This window comes from Odocoileus virginianus, chromosome 16 (assembly GCF_023699985.2).
Source record: "Odocoileus virginianus isolate 20LAN1187 ecotype Illinois chromosome 16, Ovbor_1.2, whole genome shotgun sequence".
Lineage (NCBI taxonomy): Eukaryota > Metazoa > Chordata > Mammalia > Artiodactyla > Cervidae > Odocoileus > Odocoileus virginianus.
This window is the reverse complement of record NC_069689.1, coordinates 29,667,887-29,693,920: the sequence shown is the minus strand read 5'-3', so window position 1 is coordinate 29,693,920 and position 26,034 is coordinate 29,667,887. Positions and strand designations below refer to the sequence as shown.

The following is a 26,034-nucleotide window of genomic DNA, read 5'->3' as shown; positions in this document are numbered from 1 at the left end:
ATAATTAACAATTATTATATTATTCCTTTTGACTTTTATACGTTCTTAAGTGATCTCTCACACATCTGGCATTTTGTTGCATCTTAAAACCTTTCCAAAAAGTCACTTTCAAAAAAACAACATTCTCAAAAGTCCAAGGTTCTTCATGTAGAATTCTGACCCCTTTCTATATCTAATACCTAATTTCCCAACCTTGAATCATGCATTTCAAGTCCTATAATATGGAAATAATTGCCTACTGTCTTCCCATAACAGTAAAAGATGCTTGCTTCTTGGAAGAAAAGTTGTAACAAACCTAGAAAGCATATTAAAAAGCAGAGACATTACTTTGCCAACAAATGTCCATATAGTTAAAGCTATGGTTTTTCCAGTAGTCATGTATAGATGTGAGAGTTGGATCATGAAGAAGGCTGAGCATCGAAGAACTGATGCTTTTGAACTGTGGTGTTGAAGAATCTTAAGAGTCCCTTGGACTGAAAGAAGATCAAATCAGTCAATCCTAAAGAAAACTGATCCTGAAATTTCATTGGAAGGACTGATGCTGAAGTTGAAGCTCCAACACTTTGGCTACTTGATGTGAAGAGCTGACTCATTAGAAAAGACCCTGATGCTGGGGAAGATTGAAGGCAGGAGGAGAAGGGGACGACAGAGGATGAGATGGCCGACAGAGGACGAGATGGTTGGATGGCATCCCCGAATCAATGAACATGGGGTTGAGTCAACTCTGGGAGATAGTGAAGGACAGGGAAGCCTGGCGTGCTGCAGTCCACAGGGTCACAAAGAGTTGGACATAATTGACTGAACAACAACAACTGTCTTCCCATAACACAGCATGACACTGTACACATGATTTTACTCATGCTGTTCCCTCCACTTGGAATAACTCTCTGACTGTACTTGTTTCCATTCATGTAGAAGACCCCATTCATCTTTAAGCAATTGTTCCCTTAAAACAAGTCTTCCTGCCTTGATAGTTACTTACTTCCTCCTCTACCTTGTATCATACACATTTTTCTACTTTTTACAGTAAGCACTTACTATACTGGATTGCTTCACTTGCCTCTCTAATCTTCAAAATCCATGAGAGCAGGGACCATCTTATTTATGTCTAACTAGCTCCAAGCAGAATACCACAGACATATTTTGTGATCAATAAATGTTTAGTGAATAAAGTAGGTGGGGAACAAAAACCTGGTAGTGGAGCTTTTTCATATGAATAGTTAGGCCTTTGGAAGACAAAATGATAAAGAAGGAGGTGGCTAATTAGTGACCCAGATATAGTTCACAAATTGGATTTGGAATTCTTGACCATAGTTTAAGACACTAAAATGAAGGACTCCTGCCTAAAAATGGAGTAACAGGGTCTTTTAAAGATGAGGAAGAATGTACTTATCAATCATTAGATAATACGATCAGTCTACCGCCATACCACCCTGAACACGCCTGATCTTGTCTGATCTCGGAAGCCAAGCAGGGTCAGGCCTGGTTAGTACTTGGATGGGAGATAATACGATCAAATGAGTTTTAAACTAAGTACGAAGAGGAAGAATAGAAAATTCTTAGGTAAACTCATGAAGTTAGTGATATGGAAGATAACAGGAAAGACCAAAAAATATTAAAAAGCATCACTGACTCAAGGGACATGAATTTGTGCAAACTCTGGCAGACAGTGAAAGACAAAGTAGCCTGGCGTGCTGCAGTATGTGGTCAAAGAAAGTCGGACATGATTTATCAACTAAACAACAAGCCTGCACAAGAAAATAACTGAGACTAGGTCCAGAAACATAACTATAACTACAGAGTTCTATAAACAATGGGCAGAATACATGAGATTTCAACACAATATGATTAAGAAATCATAACACTGAGATTTGAAGAGAATTCAAGACTGGGATGTGAAAATGGGAAGGAATAATTTTCAGAGAAAATTAACAGGATCTAGAGCAGCACTGTCTGATAGAACTTTGTGCAATGATGGAAATGGTATATATTTGCCCATGTGGCTACTGAGCACTTGAAATGTGGCTGGTACAAACAAGGAATTAAAATTTTCATGTAGATGTTCAATTTAATTTTATGTAAAGTCACACAGGATAAGTAGCTATCATTTAGGCAGCACATATCTAGTCTCTATAACAAGCTATGTGCAAAAAATTTACAGACATATGCACCAACAGCAAAGTGGAACCTACAGTCTTTAGGAAAAAAGTTCAATGGAAACAGACTCATCAATAATCCAGATATTGAATTTAGCAGCTAGAACTTTAATTACAATACATATATTAAAAATCTATAAGAGAAAATGGAGATAACTGATGAAGTAATGCAGAATTTCAGGAAAGATATGAAAACTATAAAGAGATATCAAATAGAAACTTTAGACTGATAAGTACAATATCTGAAATAATTAAGGAATCTCATCATAAATGTACTGAGATAAATACAATCTTGTAGAACTTTCTGATGGCCAAAGGGTATGTCTTCTCCAAAGCATCATACCTTTATACATTATATGAACTCTCCTTAATGAAATTTCTTTACTTTCTATCAGTGATAGTTATATAAAAATGCATGGCTTCCTTAAGAATGAGTTCCTCACAATTAATAACTTTCAAGGATAAATAAGATCATAACAAGTAAAAAAAAAATAAAATGGACAGAACCCTCCCAAGTTCCTTACAACCCTAAAATTTAAAGACTTTACAAAATGACCATGATTAATTTGAAATATGAACTAAAAATATAATTTAGCTATACTTACATAATGAAAAGCTTTATCTCATATTATAATTAACTTTAAGATTAACTGTGTCCTACATAAATATATATACCTTCACGGTTTAAAAATATAAATATTTTGCTAGATAATCACATTGTTAAATATAAAAACAAATTTAAATTACCCTCTTGTCCATTTCATAAGATGATGCTTCCGTACTTGGCAAAAGATGGGTAATAGTGGCTATTAGAATCTGCAAGAAATTAAAAAAAAGCTCAAAATACGTCAAACTAATGCTGTATCTTAAAACAAACACTAATGCTAATAAAGTGATAGAAAATATACTGTTGAAAATTTAAGCCAAAATATATTGTTATTTCAAAGTAATTTTTAATAGGTCAGTTTTTCAAGTATACTTAACTATCAAACAACCTAATGTACAGAACCAAAGTTATATACGCTCTCTTAACTATAAATGGCTTTCTTATAGATTCAATTCTTGAATCAATATGTATAAATATACAAGTAATATATGTTCTCCAAAATCATTGCAGATGGTGACTGCAGCCATAAAATTAAAAGATGCTTACTCCTTGGAAGGAAAGTGATGACCAACCTAGACAGCATATTAAAAAGCAGAGACATTACTTTGCCAGCAAAGGTCCATCTGGTCAAGGCTATGGTTTTTCCAGTGGTCATGTATGAATGTGAGAGTTAGACTATAAAGAAAGCTGAACACCGAAAAATTGATGCTTCTGAACTGTGGTGTTGGAGAAGACTCTTGAGAGTCCCTTGGACTGCAAGGAGATCCAACCAGTCCATCCTAAAGGAAATCAGTCCTGGGTGTTCATTGAAGGACTGATGTTAAAGCTGCAACTCCAGTACTTTGGCCACCTCATGTGAAGAGTTGACTCATTGGAAAAAACCCTGATGCTGGGAGGGATTGGGGGCAGGAGGAGAAGGGGACAACAGAGGATGAGATGGTTGGATGTCATCACCAACTTGATGGACACGGGTTTGAGTAAACTCCGGGAGTTGGTGATGGACAGCGAGGCCTGGCGTGCTGTGATTCATTGGGTCGCAAAGAGTCGAACGCGACTGAACTGAACTGAACTGAATATATGTTCTGACAGAAAAATCAGAAGATACAGACAAGCAAAATGACATATTAAAAACCATTGGTAATTTATGACTCAAGACCTCTGCTTTGCTCAACAAGTTAAGAAGAAGGTATCTTATTTTTATTTATATTTTTTTTAGAAGGAAGGTATCTTAACATAATAAACTCCATACAGGACAAGTCCAAAGCTAACAACATACTTGAAAGTAAAAAGTTAATGTCCTTTCCTCTAAAGTTGGGAACAAGACAAGGATGCTCATAACTGTCATTTCTATTCCACACAGTATTGGAAGTCCTACCACACCAATTACGCAAGAGAAAGAAATAAAAAGCATCCAAATCTGAAAGGGAGAAATAAAATTATTTTTATTTGTAGATGACATGATCCTATACCCAGTAAATCCTAAACATTCCACCAAAAAAACTCCCTGTTAGATTAGAACTCATAAGTGAATTCAGTAAAGCTGCAGGATGCAAAAATCAACATATAAAATTCAGCTGCATTTCTATACACCAACAATAAACTATCACAAAGAGAAATTAATTTATAACAGCATTGAAGTCAATAAAATACTTAAGAATAAATTTAACCAAGGAGGTGAAAGATCTATATACTGAAAATTAGAAAACACTATTGAATGAAACTGAAGACGACAAATGAATGGAAAGATAGCCCATGCTATAGATTGGAAGAATTAACAGTTTAATTGTTCACACTACCCACAGTGATCTACAGATTCAGTGTAATACCTATAAAAATTCCAGCGGCATTTTTCTCGAATTAGAGAAAACTATCTTAAAATAGCATAAAATTTGAATGGAATTCCTCACCCCCACCACACACAAAACCAAAGAGCCAAAGCAATCTTGAGAAAAAAGAACAAAGCTGGAGGTATCACACTCCCTGATTTCAAGTTTTATTATAAAGCTAGAGCAATCAAAATATGGAACATGGACATGGAACAATTGACAGGTTCAAAATTGGGAAAGGAGTACAGCAAGGCTGTATACTGTCATCCTGCTTATTTAAATTATATGCAGAATACATCATGTGAGATGTCAGGCTGGATGAATCACAAGCTGGAATCAAGATTGACAGGAGAAGTATCAACAACCTCAGATATGCATATGATACTACTCTAATGGCAAAAAGTGAAGAGGAACTAATGAGTGTCTTGACGAAGGTGAAAGAGGAGAGTGAAAAAATTGGCTTGAAGCTCAACATTCAAAAACCTAAGATCATGGCATCTGGTCCCATCACTTCACAGCAAACAGAAGGGGAAAAAGTAGAAGCAGAGAAAGACTTAATTTTCTTGGGCTCCAAAACCACTGTGGACAGTGACTGCAGCCATGAAATTAAAAGATGCTTGCTCTTTGGAAGGAAAGCTATGACAAACCCAAGCAGCATATTATAAAGCACAGACTTCACTTTGCCGACAAAAGTCCATAGAGTCAAAGTTATGGTTTTCCCAGTAGTCATGTACGGATGTAAGAGCTGGACCATAAAGAAGACTGAGACCCGAAGAACCTATGCTTTTGAATTATGGTGCTGGCAAAGATTCTTGAGAGTCCGTTGGACTGCAAGGAGATTAAACCAGTCAGTACCAAAGGAAATCAACCCTGAATACTCACTGGAAGGACTGATGCTGAAGCTGAAGCTCCAATACTTAGGCCGCCTGATGGGAAGGGCCGACTCACTGGAAAAGACCCTGATGCTGGGAAAGATTGCAGGCAGGAGGAAAAGGGGCAACAAAAGATGAGATGGTTGGATGGTATCACCTGACTCAAACGACATGAGTCTGAGTAAACTCTGGGAGATAGTGAAGGACAGGGAAGCCTGGCATACTGCAGTCCATGGGGTCGCAAAGAGTCGGACACGACTTAACAACAACAATCAAAACATGGCACTGACGGTACGGGGCTGACATAGAAACAGGCACACAGACCAGTGCATTGGAATGAAGTCTAGACATAAACCCCCATATACAGTCTATTTTTGACAAGGATGCTGAGAACACACACACGTGGTGTTGAAAAAAACTGGGTATCCATGTGCAAAAGCATGAAACTGGACCCCTAATTTATACCACTCATAAAAATTAGCTTGAAATGGATCAAAGTCTCAATACAAAGGCTTGAAACCTTAAAACTCCTAGAAGAAAACATAGGAAAAAGGCTCTGTGACATGGGTCTTGGTAGTAATGTTTTGGAAATCATACTTAAAGCACAAGCAACAGAAAAAATAAACAAGTAGGACTATATAAACTAAAAGCTTCTGCACAGAGAAAGAAACCATCAATAAAGTGAAAAGACAACTTACAAATGGAAAAAATATTTGCAAACCGTATATCTGTAAGGGGTTAATATCTAAAATATACAAGCAACTTCTACACCCAACAGCCAAACATATTATCTGAATTTATAAAAGGGCAAAGATTCTGAGTAGACGTTCTGCCAAAGACACACAAATGGCCAATAAGAACACGGTAAAGTACTCAACATCAGTAATCATCAGGAAAATGCAAATCAAAATCACAATGAAGTATCACCTCACATTTGTTAGGATGGCTATTTTTAAAAAGACAAGAGAGAACTGATGTTGGTGAGAATGTGGAGAAAAGGGAACCCTTATACACTCTTAGAATGTAAACTGGTACAGTCATTATGGAAAACAGTATGGAGGTTCCTCATAAAATTAAAAATGTAACTACCATATACACTACTTCTGGGTATACATATGAAGGAAATAAAATCAGTATCTCAAAGGGATATATGCACACTCATGTTCACTGCAGTATTATTCAAAATAGCCAAGATATGGAACAGCCCACATGTCTTTTGACAGATAAATGGATATAGAAATTGTGGTGTACACACATAGACTATTGAATATTATTAAATCATAGGAAAGAAGAAAATCCTGTCAGTTGTGAGAACATGAAAAAACCTGAAGGGTATTATGCTAAATGAAATAAGCCAGAGAAAGGTAATATTGTATGGTATCACTTACATGTGGAATCTAAAAAAAGCTGATTTTATAGAAATAGAATAGTATAGTGGTTGCCAGGGGCTGAGGTCCAGTGAACTGGGGAGATAGAGGTCAAAGGGCACAAATTTTCAGTTATAAGAATAATAAATTCTAAGGATTTAACGTACAGCACAGTAAATACAGTTAATCATACAATATTATCTTAAAGTTGCTAAGAGTAGACCTGAACCATTCTCACCATAAAAAAAATTACAATGTGTAATAATCAATATGTTAATTATCTTGATTTTGATAACCCTTCTACAATATCAAATCATTGCTTTATACATTTTAAATATATTTATCAATTATTCCCCAAGGAAGTGAGGGAAAAATAATTTACTCTTGTCTTCCTGGATATTGTGGTATACATACTTGCAAATATATGACTCTTAAAAAAAATTTTATAATGTGACTTTTTAAATTAACATATATTGTACACTTAACATAGTATGAACAAAATTGATAAAGTATGAAATAGAAGACCTTATTAAAGAAAGCAAAATATTAATATAGTTTTATCATTTACCCTGAAAATTTCTTAGTTTTATTCAATTTTTTAATGTATATGTTAAAAATGTATTGAGGTAAACTTATTGTATTTTTATTGCATGCTATTATATTTTTATAAATGAGTGCTTCAAGCAAAAAAATTGCTCTAAAGTAATTTACACTGTAAAAGGTTTTACTCACTAGCAGAATGAATCTAGTATATCAGATTAATACTTAATACTGGTAATAGAACTGGGATTCTATTCCTAACTATGCAAGTAGGCAGCCATTAGGGAATTCCTCTATTATTTTAGCATTTCATTTCTTCATTCAATTAGAGGTGAAGTATAACTATTTATCTGTAGCCATTGGCCACCCTAATTTATAGTGAGGCAATCTGCAAAAACTCTACACACCTAAGAATTATTTAGGTAAGTATTAAAATACATAAACTGAGAAAGAAAATATAAGAGAGCATTTGGAGGCTTTCAAATGAGAAAAAAAAATCTGCTTAAAGAATACCTTAACTTTCAGCAGAATAACCAATCTTTTTTTTTAAATTTTATTTTATTTTTTTTATTTATTTTTATTAGTTGGAGGCTAATTACTTTAAAATATTGTAGTGGGTTTTGTCATACACTGACATGAATCAGCCATGGATTTACTTGTATTCCCCATCCCGATCCCCCCTCCCACCTCCCTCTCTACCCAATCCCTCTGGGTCTTCCCAGTGCACCAGGCCCGAGCACTTGTCTCATGCATCCAACCTGGGCTGGTGATCTGTTTCACTATAGATAATACACATGTTTCGATGCTGTCCTCTCAAAACATCCCACCCTTGCCTTCTCCCACAGAGTCCAAAAGTCTGTTCTGTACATCTATGTCTCTTTTTCTGTTTTGCATATAGGGTTATCGTTACCATCTTTCTAAATTCCATATATATGTGTTAGTATGCTGTAATGTTCTTTATCTTTCTGGCTTGCTTCACTCTGTATAATAGGCTCCAGTTTCATCCATCTCATTAGAACTGATTCAAATGAATTCTTTTTAATGGCTGAGTAATATTCCATGGTGTATATGTACCACAGCTTCCTTATCCACTCGTCTGCTGATGGGCATCTAGGTTGCTTCCATGTCCTGGCTATTATAAACAGTGCTGCAATGAACATTGGGGTGCACGTGTCTCTTTCAGATCTGGTTTCCTCGGTGTGTATGCCCAGAAGTGGGATTGCTGGGTCATATGGCAGTTCTATTTCCAGTTTTTTAAGAAATCTCCACACTGTTCTCCATAGTGGCTGTACTAGTTTGCATTCCCACCAACAGTGTAAGAGGGTTCCCTTTTCTCCACACCCTCTCCAGCATTTATTGCTTGTAGACTTTTGGATAGCAGCCATCCTGACTGGCGTGTAATGGTACCTCACTGTGGTTTTGATTTGCATTTCTCTGATGATGAGTGATGTTGAGCATCTTTTCATGTGTTTGTTAGCCATCTGTATGTCTTCCTTGGAGAAATGTCTGTTTAGTTCTTTGGCCCATTTTTTGATTGGGTCATTTATTTTTCTGGAATTGAGCTGCAGGAGTTGCTTGTATATTTTTGAGATTAATCCTTTGTCTGTTGCTTAGTTTGCTATTATTTTCTCCCAATCTGAGGGCTATCTTTTCACCTTGCTTATAGTTTCCTTTGTTGTGCAAAAGCTTTTAAGTTTCATTAGGTCCCATTTAGAATAACCAATCTTAAAGAGTAAAATTTTCAAGTTTTAAAATTACAAATGCTTTAATACATATATATACATATGAACATTCACATTTACATCCAGTTATCAAATCCTGCAAGATTATGACAGTAGCTGCAGCCAACACAGTTTTTAAAATTTATGTCCCATCACTTTTATGGCAAAATGTATCAGTGTTTTATATAAATTTTCTCATTTAGTTTTCAGAGCAACTCTGTGAGGTAGGTATTTTTATCCCAAGTGCAGACATAAAGAAAGTCAAAGTTTAGAGGACTGAGTAATTTGTTCACAGTTACAAACTTAGTAAATGGCAGAGTTGTGGGTTAATTAAACCAGGTTTAACCTTCAAACCCAATCTCTGATCCATAATACTGTATTAAACTCAACAGATATTTAAGAGATTCTATATGAAAGTCATCCTATGCATAAAAACTAATAAAGAAAAACTGTCACTGCCTTAAAGAAGCTTAGATTTTTTACACAAATATATTTAGTGCTATAATAGGGCCTTGGTGACAATGGTTGAGTGGCAAAAGCCTGGACCTGAAATTTAAGAGACTGGGTTTGAACTCTGTTTCTACCCTGGTTTAGCTTATGACTTTATATAGTTACTATATCCTCACTTCTCTCATCTCATATAAAGGGAGAAGAGGAGGAAGAGATAACGTAACAATCTGCTTCAAATGACCTTCTTTGAATTAAATGAGGTAACATATGAAAAGGTGACTAGTATAATGACTGATACATGGTAAGTGCTTAATAAATATTACTGTCTTTCCTAAAAATGTTATAAGAACATGAAGATAAGAAAGATAAATTCTGGTTGGAAAGAATAAATAAGGATTCTTGTTTTTTGAGGAGATGGTATTTAAACCAATCACTGAAAGATGAGGTGGGCAGAGAAAGTAGAGCACTTTAGGTAAGAAGATGAGTAAAGGGTATGTTTAGGGGATAATAGCTGACTCAGGTGCCTAGACTACAGGGTATTTCATCAAAGGAATCTGTACATGATTCTGAAAAGATGGTATGGGTTCTCATCTGGAGGCTTCCAAGTAAGTCGCAACTAAAGAGTTTGGGTCTTATTTATAGGTAAAAGAAAACCACTTGGAGACTTTAGTTTCATTGTTTTTTTCTCCTTCAGGATAGTGACATAAGTCATGTCAATATGAATGATGACTTGGAGGGATGACCTCAGAAGCCAGGAGACCAGTTTAAAAGGCTATTATAGTATCTTGTGTTACAGGAAGCACAGAACACACAGAATTAAAAGAAAAAAAAAAAAAAAGAAAACACTTTATAAATGACTGGCAGAAGAGGAAAGGGAAGGAATGAACCAAAATAATGTTCTGATTTTGGTAACCATTTTCTAACCTAAGACAGGGAATGATACTGAATATACATTATAAAGACAACAGCAATAATAAATTTGCACATAGCATTTAAAACCAACCACATAATCTCTTAATATATTAAGATAATGTAATATAGAAAAGGACTTTATATTTCAAAGTATCCAAATACAAGAATCCTTAACAAGTCATAATAAAACAAATGAGAAATTACTTACTTGAATAATTTTCAAGGGAGAATCAGGCTGGTAAATCTGAAGTCTAGGTACATAATGAACCAGCATGTGAAGCATGTTACAAGCTACATGGGCTACTGTTTTATTAGTAAACTGTAGTAATAAGAAGAAAAAAAACGAAAAAGAAATATAAAAAATTTCTTGATATTATTCATTTATGCACTAGTTATTGAAAAATTTTTAATTGTATATACATGTTTATTTTGTCACTCTATATTTATATAAAATATTAGAAAGATAAATATAACCTGCAAAATTAAAAATCATAATACATTCCAAATATATAATTAACTTAATTTTTTCTTTGTAACGTTTGTCCTCATTAAAGTTTTTATTTCATTTCTAGAATGGCCTCTAAACTGCTAATCTTGTTATCCCATTTTCCCCATTCCAATCTGTGTATGATACTTCCAAATTGTTTTCTAAACTGTTCTGATGCTGACATTCTCTGTGCTTAAAAATCTTAGATGACTCCCCACTGGTATAAAGTCAAACTTCTATGCTTATCTCTTTACGACCAAATCTCACCCACTCTTTAAGCCCTGACTAGATGTGTCCTCTTTCTAAAGTCTTCTCTGATACTAAGTCAAAGTAACCTCTGCTTTCTCTGAACTGAATCAGCAGCTTACATGCACCATTCATTTGGTTCTCTCGGCATTTTATATTTTATTACTCTTATTAAGAGTAATTTTTGATCAAATTTTGATCTTTTTCAGCCACATTATTAATCTCTTCAATCTAATATTTACATTTCTTTTTTATTCTGTATTTCACCTCTGCCTAGCAAAGCACCTCAAACATAGTATATACTCAGAAATACCTGTCAAGTAATTTTGTATTTTATGTGTTTAGAGTTCTATATAGATATCGTATTACAAGTCACATAACAAAAAATAATATCATTAATCTTTTTACTAATAAAAATATTCATTTGTTCACTGAGACTCCAAATAATCAGGTTATTATTTCTGAACAAATCTGATTCTGGTCATAAACAGAGCATTTAACTTGAATGAAAAAGCCAAAAAGTGGAACAGCTTAAGAATTCATGAGGTAATAAAGATCAAAGAGTAGGTTACAAAAATACTGATTAAGAAATGGTACACAGCCCTACATATGTTGTTAAATGACTGGTTTCCTTTATAGCAGTCATCCATATGTATCTTAGGGACAAAGCCAAACACATAAAAAGTTGGAATAAAACAGGCCATCACTAAGATACCCTAAATTCAAGAGTAGAACTACTAAGGAAAACGTCAGAATCAAGGAAATAATGTAATGCACAAGATATAATTAACATTTGGGGGAAAATAATCATGCATTCTATACTATCTTAATACAGTCTTCTAAATATTTACTTACTTACCTTTAAGGATACACAAATTACATTCAGAGCTTCCTTAATTTGAGGATGATGAGACTCATGGACTAGTTCTTCACAAATCCAAATACCTAAACTGCAAAGTGCTACACATCTGCAAAAAGGCAACCAGTAATGATATAAATAAAAGCAGGTGTGCCTGTAAATGAAATGATACCACCACCACAACCAAAATATTCCCAACCAACCAACCTAGAGTGAATATGCACAATTTAGGCGAATTAATCAATTTGTTGTTAATCAATTCATTACTATTCATTAATCAATTTGTTACCTAGGAAGATAAAGTGGGAGAACCCAAACGCAAAGCCTTATTTTTTAAGCTTAATTTAATCTTTATCTTATAGTGGAGTATAGTTGATACAATGCTGTTAGCTTCAGGTGTACAGCAGAGTGATTCAGATACACGTATATCCATCCTTTTCAGACTCTTTTCCCATACAGATTATTACAGACTACTGAGTAGAGTTTCCCGTTCTAAACCTTATTTTCAACTACCATTTACTATCAAGATCATAGGTGGGGATAAAGATACAGGATCTTTCTAACAAACCCATATTGACAAATTGATATCATCAATTTCCCAAACAAATATGCAACCTGTTTTCAAAAAAGAAACTGTAATTTTATTGAATGATAGCAGTACTATTTTTTCTTTCATATCTTTTAAATTTAACATAACTAGCTACGAATTCTCTTTAAAACAAATTGAGAACACAAAACTTATACACTTTATAAAGGAATTCCAACAGAAATAGAACTTGGAGAATTTTTGTTTTGTTTTCTAATGTGAAACTCCAGTTCCCTACTATATCTGAGTTTCAGCTTGAAGAAAGTTATCTGATGATCAGAATCAGTAAAAATTCTATTAGTGTGTTCAAGTATAAGCTTCTAATGAAGCATGTAACTTTTCAAGGTACAAAAATAAGTCAACTCCTTCTAGTTTTTCTGATATATCTTCCATGTCTTGATACTCTTAAATTAGATTCAGTATAATGCTAAATTTGAGAACAATTCAATGCAGAAATACTTTTCTTCCTGAACATATGGATCAAAGTCCCCCTTTCAGTGCTAATGCTACTAATTTACTATCAAAACTGCAGAAAGTCTTTATGTGTGGTCTACTGCTTGCTTTCTTTCTCAGTTTGTCCACCCATAAACTTTATACACTCACAGATCTAAATAACCAAGTGTCAGGCTTAGCAGTGGAAAAGTGAAGCAAAGTTCTCCATGGGTGCAGCTAACTAAAGGCACAAACTGGAATACAAATATTTAAGTTTTGTTTTTTGGTTGTATATGTATGTAAGGCCATACATTCCTGAAAAGTATAGGAAAAGGGTGTGTGTGTGTGTCTGTGTGCGTAAGGCCCCACATTTCCGAAAAGTATAATCAAACAAGTTTAGAAAATGTTTAATGTTCAACTTCTGGGATTCTCCTATACTGTCAACACCAGCTGTTATGTTAATGATTCCTAAATCTATATTTGAATAATTATGTTTTAGGCTTAAATATTCTTTCATTGGAAAGGCAATGACATTAAAAAATAGAAAAGAAAAGGGCAGAATATCTTGAATCGGAAGCTTAAGGTTCAAATCTGGTTCTGCCACTTATTACTTATACATCTAATAAGGCTCTGAAGACAAACTGCCAGGGTTTCAATTATGGCTCTACATTTTCTGTGTGATAGGGCAGATTACTAAAATTCTCTGGGCTCCCATCTATAAAAAGGAGGATAAAAATTGTTGCAAAGATTAAGTGAGGTAATAAAGTATTTATAACAGTGGTTGGCACTTGGAAAAAGTTTAATGAATGTTAGCTTTCTATGCTGCCAGTTTCTTGCTAGTAAAATTGGAAGAATAATGATTCTAATAATTTCTTAGAATTGTGATGAGGATTGAATAGAATAATATTATAGGAATATTTCTGTAAACTTAGAAGGTTGTCATTATTAGCACAGAAAATGCTAGGGAAAGAATACTGAAAGTCATCAAATTTAGAGTTAAAGCTAAATGAAATGAAAATGTGGAATAATGGAAAAGACAATATCATTTTCTAGAGTAGCTGCATTTAATAAGATTAAAAGAAATCATTTTAGATACAGAAGGTGAAGATACTGAAGAAGATAACTAGGATTTTATTTTATTTTTACTGAAGGAAGTTTGTAATGAAAAATTTAATCATCCAAATAATTTAAATTTGTGATTCAGAATAGCTTTTGTGCATCTGAAACAACCCGGACTGCTAAATAACTCAATTAACTTTTAAAATAAAACTGCACCCGCAGAAGAGTTATGTCAAGTTTTAAGAAAGTCTGACTTACCGTGCAGGACCAGAGGGCTCATCCCTTGCGGAGCTTAACACAGTTTTGATTATAAGTTCCTAAAATGAAAGAGAAACAGTAGCCATGACTAAGATTTCATTCATTTATTCAGCAAATGTTTATTAAATAGTCACTATGGGCCTAGGCACTAGGGATACAACAGAGAAATAAAACAGACGTTTTTGTTCTCATGTACATAATTTAAATATATTCCAATGTTATTCATAAAATTAGCTAAATAAATAAAACAATAGAAAGAAAGAAAGAAAGAAAGTGAAGTCGCTTAGTCGTGTCCAACTCTCTGGGATCCCATGGACTGTAGCCTACCAGGGTTCTCCGTCCACGGGATTTTCCAAGCAAGAGTACTGGAGTGGGTTGCCATTTCCATCTCCAGAGGATCTTCCCAACCTAGGAATCGAACCCAGGTCTCCCTTATTGTAGGCAGACGCTTTACCATCTGAGCCACTAGGGAAAGCCCTAAATAAAACAATAGTATGGCCTGAATGTTTGTGCTCTCCTTGCAAATTCATACACTGAAATCCCAACCCCTGTAGATGATGGTATTAGGAGGTACTTAGACCATGAGGGTGGAACCTTTATAAATGGGATTAACACTCTTATGAGAGACTCCCACAGAGTTCCCTAAGCACTTCTTATTCTGTGAGGAAACAGCAAGAAGGCACAAGCTAAGAACCAGGAAGAGGGCCTTCACCACAAAGTGACTATGCTAGAGCCTTGATTTGGGGCTCAGCCTCCAGAACTCTAAGAGATAAATTTTGGTCACTTATAAGCTACCCATTCTGTAGTATTTTGTTACAGCAGACAAATATTTTTGGAAACTTATCACCAAATGTATATGTTCAAAAACTTTTTCCTGATTTTGTTGTTGTTTAGTCACTGAGTCATGTCCAACTCTTTGTGACCCCATGAGCTGCAGCACGCCAGGCTTCCCTGTACTTCACTATCTCCCAGAGTTTGCTCAAATTCATGTCCATTAAATTGGTGATGCTATCTAATCATTTCACCCTCAACCATCTCATCATCTTCTCCTTTTGCCTTCAATCTTTCCCAGCGTCAGGGTCTTTTCCAAAGAGTCGACTCTTTGCATCACAGGGCCAAAGTACTAAAGCTTCAGCATTAGTCCTTCCAATGAATATTCAGTGTTGGTTTCCTTTAGGATCGACTAGTTTAATTTCCTTGCAGTCCAAAGGACTCTCAAGAGTCTTAATAGCACCACAACTCCAGAGCATCAATTCTTCAGCACTCAGCTTTCTTTATGGTCCAACTCTCACAGCCATACACAAACAATGGAAAAACCGTAACTATATGGCCTTTGTTGGCAAAGGGATGTCTCTGCTTTTTAATACATTGTCTAGGTTTGTCACAGCTTTCCTTCCAAGGAGCGTTTTTTAACTTTATGGCTGCAGTCACCATCCAAAGTGATTCTGGAGCCCAGGAAAATAAAATCTGTTACTGCTTCCACTTTTCCCCTTCTATTCTCTATAAAGTGATGGGACCAGATGATCTTGGTTTTTTGAATGTTGTGTTTTAAGCCAGCTTTTTTTCCTGATTAGAAAAGCAATAATATGTTCACTATAAAGATAATTAAAGCAGATTTAATAGCTAAAAGGTATGAACATCTTTTTAAACTTTTCAAAACTTTGAGAATTATCATTTAAAAGCAAGCTGCTTCTTTAAAAATTGTAAACCATGATATGTGTGAATTTGGGGAGAAGGGCCAGTTAATAGTTAATGTATTTTTTAAAAATCATTCAATTAGAAGTTTTCAATGGCTAAGTCAAATATCTTTCTTGGTAAATGTCACATTACATTTCAAAATATTTTCAATTATCTTTTGATAATGATTTCTAACATAATTCTACAGTGATAAGAGAACAGATTCTGCATGATTTCAATACCATTAGGCCATGAAATTTTTGTATCTTGTTTTATGTCCCTGGATATGTGCCAGTGTCTCCTGGCTTATAGTCTATAGAAACTGGAATAGAATTCATATTTCATTCACTAAAGATTTATCACATATACAGACTGTAAGGTCCTTAAGAGGAGTGAACTTCTACTTACCTTTGTGAATTTAGCATCTAACCCAATGGCTAGGAATTAATAGGTAGGTGGAAATTACCTATTGTTTAAACCCTAGAGCTTTCTATGTAAGCTCCTTCCTCTCTGTCCATGGAATTCTCCAGGCAAGAATACTGGAGTGGGTGGCCATTCCCTTCTCCAGGGGATCTCCTGACCCAGGAATCAAACCAGGTCTCCTGCATTGCAGGTGGATTCTTTACCATCTGCACCACCAGGGCAGCCCCTCTATGTGACAGTGTTATTATTATTATTTTTTAAATCACTTCAGCCATTACTTCCTACACAATGGCCTACAAAGTAGAAGGCCACTGAGTTCATGCAAATCACATATAGTAGGCTAAGCTAAGCTCAAACAAACTCAAAACTGCCTAAGAACACTGAAGCTCTTAACTTATTTTTGATTTTCAGAATCTTCTGAACGTAGAAGAAACCAAAGCCATTATATTCCTAAACAGTAAAGGTCAATTTGTATAATTTCAATCAAGTATCATTGCAAATTCACATCAGTCCCTATGATTTTATGTTTCAGTGAAGTTCACTTGTCTAAAAAATGTCTGAGTATATTCTCCATGCCAAGCATCATGCTAAGCTTGAGGATGTAGCAGTAACTAAGACCTTGGTGTTTATTTGTCTAAAGTATAAATCAGACACTGAAAAATAACAAGTGTGATAAAGAAAAACAAAGGTGGTATGGAAAGTATATGCAATATTCCAGACAAAAATTGGTCTTAAAAAATTTTTCAGAGAAAGCACATGTGTTTTAAAAAAGTCATCAGCATGACTCTCAAGGAGACAGAATGCTACTGTCTTGTCCCTTCTTTATTCTCTTTTTCCTTCTAATTCTAGGGCCAACTCAGCTCACAGAGACCATTTGGCAATTACTATAACAAGTACAACTTCTTAGGACTGTTAAACCCACGGGAATTTATAGTAGCTAAGAAAGGTTTATTATCTGGGTAAGCAATTGCATGGTCACTTCAATTTTGCACCATCTCTTGTTTAAGCCTGTTAATACTTCAGGTACATGGGATCCCCACCCCAATTCCATAGTTTCCTAGAGCAGAAAAGAATATTCCTTTACATTGTTTGATTCACCACCTTGGCAAACTGGAAGGAAAGTCAAATGCGCAGGCCGAGTGCCATCAATCTTAGAAGCCTTGTATTAGCAGCATCATATCTGACTCAGGATTTCAATAAATGTTCAGTGAGTGAACGAATGAATCCTAAGATAATGACATATAAGTGGGTTCAACAGTGAGAAAATGTTTCCACAGTAGTTACAAATAAAAAAGGCTATGCTCCTAATGAACATTCCAGCCTTTGTGTCTGAGGGGTACAGCGGGCTAATGTTCTTTAAAAATTGTGTGGCTTTCTAGAGGAAAATAAAGAATGCAAATTTTCCTGAATATACTGTTATGATTATAAATTAGTCTCTGACTTCTTACCTTAACATCTGTAAATTGAGACACAGCAATATCAGGGATGTTGGGATGGAGAGCAGGCAGTTCACAATACAAGTTGGGAAAGCAAACCAAAGATCCCAGAAGAACTTGTGCTTCCACTCTTGGTGCCTATGTATCAGATTTTAAAAATCTTTAACTTACCAGAAAAATTACTTTATTACCTCATCAGATTACAGAGGGAAGTCAGAGTATAAGACAAAATTCAAAAAGGAAAGGGGAACACAAAAAGAGTAGGTTTTCACCTATACTTTCCACATAAACTACTGTTATTCTCAATAAATGCAATGAACAAACAGAGCTTTCCTTAAGAGCAGCTAAAAAGCAGAAATGTGGCTGCAGCTAATGAGTATGTAGACAGGAATACAGTTTTAGCTAACAGCATAAAATTACCCTAATTTCGAGGAAAAATATACTCTCATTTTAAAGGCAACTTATGCACTGTAATAGATTGTTCTAATGAGTAGAAGACTCGGTGTCTCTATATTACATCTGTAACGACTTAAGGATAAATAAAGTAACTAGGAATGAAAATGTTCACTGTATCTTCAAGAAATAGGCACTAGCCTAGATGAGTTTTATTGTATTATGTACATAATAAAAACACTACCTATACTACTTAATAAATAAAATTAAAAATTATGCTTGGCAATAAATGCTGGAGAAGGTGAACTGTTGGTGGGAATGCAAACTAGTACAGCCACTATGGAGAACAGTGTGGAGATTCCTTAAAAAACTGGAAATAGAACTGCCACATGACCCAGCAATCCCACTCCTGGGCATACACACTGAGGAAACCAGATCTGAAAGAGACACGTGCACCCCAATGTTCATCACAGCACTGTTTATAATTGCCAGGACATGGAAGCAACCTAGATGCCCATCAGCAAATGGATAAGAAAGCTATGGTACATATACACAATGGAACATTACTCAGGCATTAAAAAGAATACATTTGAATCAGTTCTAATGAGATGGATGAAACTGGAGCCCATTATATAGAGTGAAGTAAGCCAGAAAGGTAAAGACCAATACAGTATACTAACGCATATATATGGAATTTAAAAAGATGGTAACGATAACCCTATATGCAGGACACAGAAAGAGACACAGATGTATAGAACAGACTTTTGGACTCTGTGGGAGAAAGCGAGGGTGGGATGATCTGAGAGAATGGCATTGAAACAGGTATCCTATCAATGGTGAAACAGATCACCAGCCCAGGTTGGATGCATGAGACAAGTGTTCAGGGCTGGTGCACTGGGAAGACCCAAAGGGATGGGATGGGGAGGGAGGTGGAAGGGGGGATAAGGATGGGGAACACATGTAAATCCATGGCTGATTCATGTCAATGTATGGCAAAAACCACTATAATAATGTAAAGTAATTAGCCTCCAACTAATAAAACTAAATGAAAAATAAATTATGCTTAGATTGAGGATGAAGGTAACTTTCCATCCTTTCTCTTTGGCTACATTAAGCCATTTCTTAAGTATCAGCACTGAATGTTTATTTTTCTTCTTCTGCCTTCTTTCATGCCCAAGAACCATCAACGTCCACCTACTGATACAATGCTTTACTTAATTACTAAAATACCTACACACTGATGTATGTTTAAGCATGCCTAACAAAAATGCTAAAACAAATCTATTAGAAATATAAAACATCTATACACATAAAACAAGAATCTATCTCCAAAAGGGTTTCCTTATGTTAATGAATGCTATAACAGAAGTGATGGAGTATTCTAATCTTTAACAAAATAACTCATTTCCATATTTAAAACATAATCTAGATTTATGGATACAAGGCCAGAGGCATAATGGAGCACGGTAGGCTCACAACCACTATCTCAATTAAAAATCAATTTTACTACAAAAGTGAAAAAAAAATTAATGACATAGATTAGCTATGGGTTTTCTTTAAAGCTGAACAATAAAATTGGGAATACTTGTTCAGGTATGTGGGGCATAATGGAAGGCACAACTGGAATGCAACTGTAATTAAGAAAGGTGACACCTAATCAAATTACTTTGTAATCTATCTGTCTAGGGATGGGGGGATTAACAAAAGGAAGATGATATGTGTGGGATCTAAAATGAGGCTTAATTCTAATTAAATATTTTTCCTAAACATCAGCTTGTCATATTTTGTCAACAATAGCTCTTCCTTTGTTGCTTTGTTAGCTGCATCTTGGTTAACTGCTGTTTGTTACATTATGAAGGATAGGAAATAAAAACTTACATTTAGAAAAGCTGAAGAAGCCACTCTGCCAGCTGCTACGATAAAATCCATAATAAGCATTGTGGCACCAGGCAAGCCGAGTGAGAAAAACTGAGGAGAGCAGTGCTTGATGATGGTATTGACAATGTCCTTAGGGAGAAAGAGAAGAGGAGGAAAATCACAAATGTGCAATCTGGGCATCAGCTAATCAGCATCCTTAAATACACATAAGATACGAAATAATAAAACAAATAATAACTATAGGTGCTTGCCTAATAGGAAAGACTAATTTTAATTCTTCATAATAATACATGCTTAGTACTATATTTCGTCAAAGGAAAGTAAACTTAAAATACTTTTTTTTTTTAACTGACATCAACCCTGGAGAGTCAGTTAGAGGGCTCTTCACTTCACAGGGTTAAAAATCTAAGGCCCCTGTGTTGTCAAACTTAACTGCAGAGTAGTTCCTCCTGCCTCCTATTTGCTTCCATGAGATCACTTTGAAGTCTGAAGCTGCAGGACCTGCTCTGTGGCAACTTGGAAAATTCTTAGAAAAACTGAAGCCCTTTGATGATAGACATCTAGCCTCAAAAATCTAGACTCAGGCATTCTTGAAGGAATATTCTTAACTTGCTTATTCATTCATTTTGCCTTTGGAATTTACCATGAAGATGAAGTGCACCAGGTTATATTACTCAATCCAATTTACCTTAACTGAAGCTCTTTATCCATAATTAAGAGTGTAAGGTAAAACACTGTAATTATTTCAAAGTAACACAAGAAGTATTTTTACTTTTCAGATATATCATCTTTGATATTAATTTAATGCTCCTTAAATGAACTGCAAGTGATATACTGAGTCTTAGAATAGGAAAAAAAACTTCTGATCACTGCATGACTAGTTGAGCAAATCCTAAGTCTTAAGTGCCAGGTATGTGTGTGCTTCGTCACTCAATCATGTCCGACTCTTTGTGACCCCATGGACTGTAGCCCCCGCCAGGTTCCTCTGTCCATGAGATTTCTCAGGCAAGAACGATGGGGTGGGTTGCCATTTCCTTCTCTAGGGAATTTTCTGACACAGGGATCAAATTCGCCATCTCCTGTGTCTCCTACATTGCAGGTGGTTTCTTTACCCGTTGAGCTATCGGGGAAGCCCTAAGCACGTGTGTGTGTGCGCTTAGTCGTATATTAGGACATTAAAGGAAGATGCTCTCAATGTAAGCAAAGGATGGTTCTTCAAAAACAAACTAGTTGGTATAACACTAGAAGAAACATGCACTTAATAATCAAGTTAATCTCTCAACTACAATAGCTTGTTTTGAAGTCATTTTTCAGGATAAATGATGTTATAAATAGGAGAAATCAGTAAATAAATTACTCACATAAAGGAATGCTTTTTAATTCTACACCTTGTAAGTCAAGAGTTAAACAGATTCAAGAATCAAAGATAAAGTCATAAAGCAATTTCTTAGAAAGTACATATATTTACCTGATCAATATGAAGTAATCCACAATGCATTATATTGTAGAAATGTGTTAGAAAATCTCTATTTGGAGAAACATCTTGTCTTCTTTTCATTGTATTACAAATAAGTTTATAGGCATGTAATTTACCTTGTTTATATTTATCAGTTAACATGGTTGCCTACAATTAAAGATGTTGTTTCAATACTCAAAACCATAAAAAAAAAAAATACTCAAAACCAAATACTATTTGTTAAATACTGAAGCAACTGAATACAACAAGCAATATATTTGTTTTCATTTATTCCTGTGTTGGCTCATTTTCTTTACTGAACCAAATATCAGAATTACTAGAATTATCTTTACTACTAAAATGATACAATGTAGGTGTGAATAACTACAGACGGTTTCACTTAGGGAAATGCACCACACATATCAAATAATACTTAAAAGAATCAGTTCCTTAAAAGTACACAGCATACTCTATAACAGAAAATTGAAGTTTACATTTCATTTCAATATAATAACATAATTTTCTATATTTTTTTTTAATTTCAGTAATAAAATTGATGCATCCTAAATAATAATTTTGCTAGGCCCACTCCTCTCTATATAACCCCTAATGGCTAGTTAAAAACTAAGTGCTTTACAGGGAACTATATTCAATATGCTGTGATAAACCGTAATGGAAAACTACATGAAAAAGAATGTGTCACACTCATAACTGGATCACTTTCCTACACAGCAGAAATTAATACAACATTGTAAATCAACTATACTTCAATGAAACAAATTTTTAAAAAGCAAAACGAAACACAAAACAAAATTAAGTGCTCTAGAAGACTACACAACAGTCTTTTCTCTCTCAAATGTTTGAGACTACATACTTATTTACTAAATGCAATTTTTAAGTTAATATTTTATATATTAAACTTACCTTAAAAAGCCAAGGTGTAAGAATTCTCAGTGGAGGAATCAAAACCGGTGGAGAAGGGGAGGTCAGGTTATCAGTTGAAATGCCAAGATTATCTCTAATCTGTAATTTTCAAATAAAACACAACGAATCTATGATATGAAAAGTGTTCTCTTTTCTGGCTTACCTTACCTTAAACCTGAGATCTGGTTCCTACCACCAACTATATATTCAATCATGGTTAAGGCATCAGTCTGTAGTAGGGGGCTGGGGAGGGAATGTTATCTTAGGCTTTTTTTATACTTTGTAATACTTTATATTTCTTTCCTTCTCCCTTTTTAGCTTTTGTTTATTTTTTTACCTTAGCTAGGTTCTGCCAAAGTTCACAGAGGTAATCAAAAACTTGAGCATGTATTTCAGGATCCATAATAGCGTTGACATCTCCCAAAATACCCAGCATCCTTCGCCACATTACAGTAGCAACATCAGCATGCCATCCCGTAAGAGTGCCCCCTGCCATCACACTACAGCATTCAGACGGAAATTCACTGATTTCTACAGAAAAAAATTATACACAAGTGTCAGTAATTTTTCCAGAGAATTGATAAAAAAAATACATAGGAGTAAAATTAATAATCTTAAATATCTACAAAGGTGAATAAGAGAGACGTCAATATGCTTTAGTGTTATTTTGGCCTGGTAAGGTCAAAACCTCACTAGTTCATAATTCCTTATTATGACAATATGGGCTTCCCTCATAGCTCAGTTGGTAAAGAATCCACCTGCAATGCAGGAGACCCCGGTTCGATTCCTGGGTTGGGAAGATCTCCTGGAGAAGGTATAGGCTACCCACTCTAGTATTCCTGGGCTTCCCTTGTGGCTCAGTTGGCAGAGTCTGCCTGCAATGTGGGAGACCTGGGTTCGATCCCTGGGTTGTGAAGATCCCCTGGAGAAGGGAAAGGCTACCCACTCCAGTATTCTAGCCTGGAAAATTCCATTGACTGTTGACTGTACAGTCCATGGAATTGCAGAGAGTCGGACACAACTGAGCAACTTTCACTTTCACTTATTATGACAGTAATTACTTCTTCAACAGTGCTTCTATCTAGATTTACCTAAGGAGAAAATGACACAGATACAAGATGGAGAAACTTAAGTTTTGAAATAAGGATCTTATTTATAAGAATGTACTCTCTCTTCCATCTAATAGCTATTTCAAGTTACCTAGTCAAATTTAACAGAAAATCTCAGGCTGAAGGCAAATCCTGTAGGAAACAAGTCTTCCTAAGCTTGTTTCTTTGTAATTAAAACTTTCAAAGAATAACATTTCTGTTATTTCACAATTAAGTCAGGTCTAGCATCAAAAGGGATTATCACAATGGCATGAAAAAAAAAACCATAATCTAAAATTTCCATAATTAAATTTCTTTTATTAATATTGGCATGATTATATATAAGACCTACAGGTAACCTAGGGTCCTAGTCTCATTTCTGTCACTAATTATGTGATATTGTAGAAGTTATTCAATAATCTAAGACTACAGTTCATCTGTAAAATAGATGGTTTAGGTAGGTATCATTATAGATCTCCAGCTTAAAAAAAGTCTTTATCCTATGCAACGTATATAATGGAAAATGTAAAATCATTAGAAAGTCAGTGAAGGTTTTTCCTGCTTGATAATATCTCAATGTACTGATAATTTACAAAGTCATATACAGTAGACATATATCCTTTACGCTTCATGTTTAACTTTTTTCTCTTTGCATGTAAAGTGTGCAGTAACTGATTATATTATTAAAAAGTTACTAAACATGCTTTCATAATAATAAAAACAGGCTTCCAGTGTAAATTCACTAAAATGAAATTTTTAAAAAACACTAGAGTTAATCATCACTGTTAACATCTCCTCTGTTCTACAGAAACTTCATAATACAGTGATAAATCAACTGATTTGTAACTACGAAGGATATAATTGGAACAACTGAGGATAACCAACTATAGACTAAAACTGTAGTAACAAATCAATGTTAAACATCCTGAATGTGGCCCTTATGTTATTATTTTTTCAGGAAGTGTGTACTTATTCTTACGACATAGTTGCTGAAGTGTTTAGATGTAGAGTCTGATACTTGCTCTTACATGGCTCAGAAAAAAGGGCAGGTACAGTGGTGGTGGTGGTGGTGGATGGGTGGTTGTGTGTGTTACGGTGGGGAGTGTGTGTGTGTGTGTGTGTGTGTGTGTGTGTGTGTGTGTGTGTGTGTGTGTGTGTGTGTGTGTGTGTACAGAAAAAGATACAGTGGTAAAATATTAACAACTGGTGAATTTATCTGAAGGAGTTATGGGTATTCATCTTACTACTCTTGTAACTTTTCTATCAGTTTGAAATTTTATCCATATGTTGTGGGAAAAACTGAAAATAAAAATCAAAAAGCTAAAAAACTGCAGGCTAAGAGGAGGAAAGAAAAGGTCAGAAATAATCTATTGATACAAACCAGAAAATGAGGGTTATATAATTACAAGGTAACTGGGAATTAAGAGTATGAGTAACTTAAAAAAAAAAAAAAAAAACAGGGAGGTGGGGGAGTGGGGAAAGGAGGAAGCAGGGAGGTGAGGATGGGGAGAGGAGGAAGCAGGGAGGTGGGGATGGGGGGAGGAGGAAGCAGGGAGGTGAGGATGGGGGGAGGAGGAAGCAGGGAGGTGAGGATGTGGGGAGGAGGAAGCAGGGAGGTGGGGAGTGAGGAGAGGAGGAAGCAGGGAGGTGAGGATGGGGAGAGAAGGAAGCAGGGAGGTGAGGATGGGGAGAGGAGGAAGCAGGGAGGTAGGGATGGGGGTAGGAGGAAGCAGGGAGGTGAGGATGGGGGAGGAGGAAGCAGGGAGGTGGGGAGTGAGGAGAGGAGGAAGCAGGGAGGTGAGGATGGGGAGAGGAGGAAGCAGGGAGGTGGGGAGTGAGGAGAGGAGGAAGCAGGGAGGTGAGGATGGGGAGAGGAGGAAGCAGGGAGGTGAGGATGGGGAGAGGAGGAAGCAGGGAGGTGGGGATGGGGGGAGGAGGAAGCAGGGAGGTGGGGATGGGGGGAGGAGGAAGCAGGGAGGTAGGGATGGGGGGAGGAGGAAGCAGGGAGGTGAGGATGGGGGGAGGAGGAAGCAGGGAGAGGGGGACTGGGGAGAGGGAGAAGTCACGTGGTTTTAAATGTCTTCCTTTGGCCAAAGAGTAAATTTCCTGCATCACCAATGAAAACTAGTATTTTATATTATTCATTATAAATATTTTATCAACTGTGTCCTTGGAAAAACTTTTTAGCATATTTCCAAAATGATTTTTATCCTGATGCTTGTTACATCATATAGGGCACAGCAAAGATAACTTTTTATTAACTTTCAGTTTCTAAGGCTTCCCAGTCACTTTTAAATATTTGCTTAAGCATAAAAATACTTCATTTGGACTGCCTAGTTTATAATAATATATCAAATAACAAAAATCGGAATGTAAATATC

At 35.5% G+C, this 26,034-nt stretch overlaps 1 protein-coding gene across 7 annotated transcripts in view; it reads right to left on the bottom strand.

Annotated features, from left to right (window-relative positions):
• The window catches only part of RALGAPA1 (Ral GTPase activating protein catalytic subunit alpha 1), a 195,892-nt gene that overhangs the window by 72,739 nt on the left and 97,119 nt on the right, over window positions 1-26,034 (bottom strand). For all 7 annotated transcript variants that reach the window (XM_020870530.2, XM_070478028.1, XM_020870532.2 and 4 more), the window contains 9 exons: window positions 22,903-23,096; window positions 22,566-22,664; window positions 21,654-21,809; window positions 20,186-20,314; window positions 17,927-18,052; window positions 14,379-14,437; window positions 12,044-12,152; window positions 10,660-10,770; window positions 2,904-2,972 (listed from right to left, as the gene is read on the bottom strand). In XM_020870530.2, coding sequence (XP_020726189.2) covers window positions 2,904-2,972; window positions 10,660-10,770; window positions 12,044-12,152; window positions 14,379-14,437; window positions 17,927-18,052; window positions 20,186-20,314; window positions 21,654-21,809; window positions 22,566-22,664; window positions 22,903-23,096 — 1,052 coding nt within the window. The remainder of the gene's footprint in view (window positions 1-2,903; window positions 2,973-10,659; window positions 10,771-12,043; window positions 12,153-14,378; window positions 14,438-17,926; window positions 18,053-20,185; window positions 20,315-21,653; window positions 21,810-22,565; window positions 22,665-22,902; window positions 23,097-26,034) is intronic.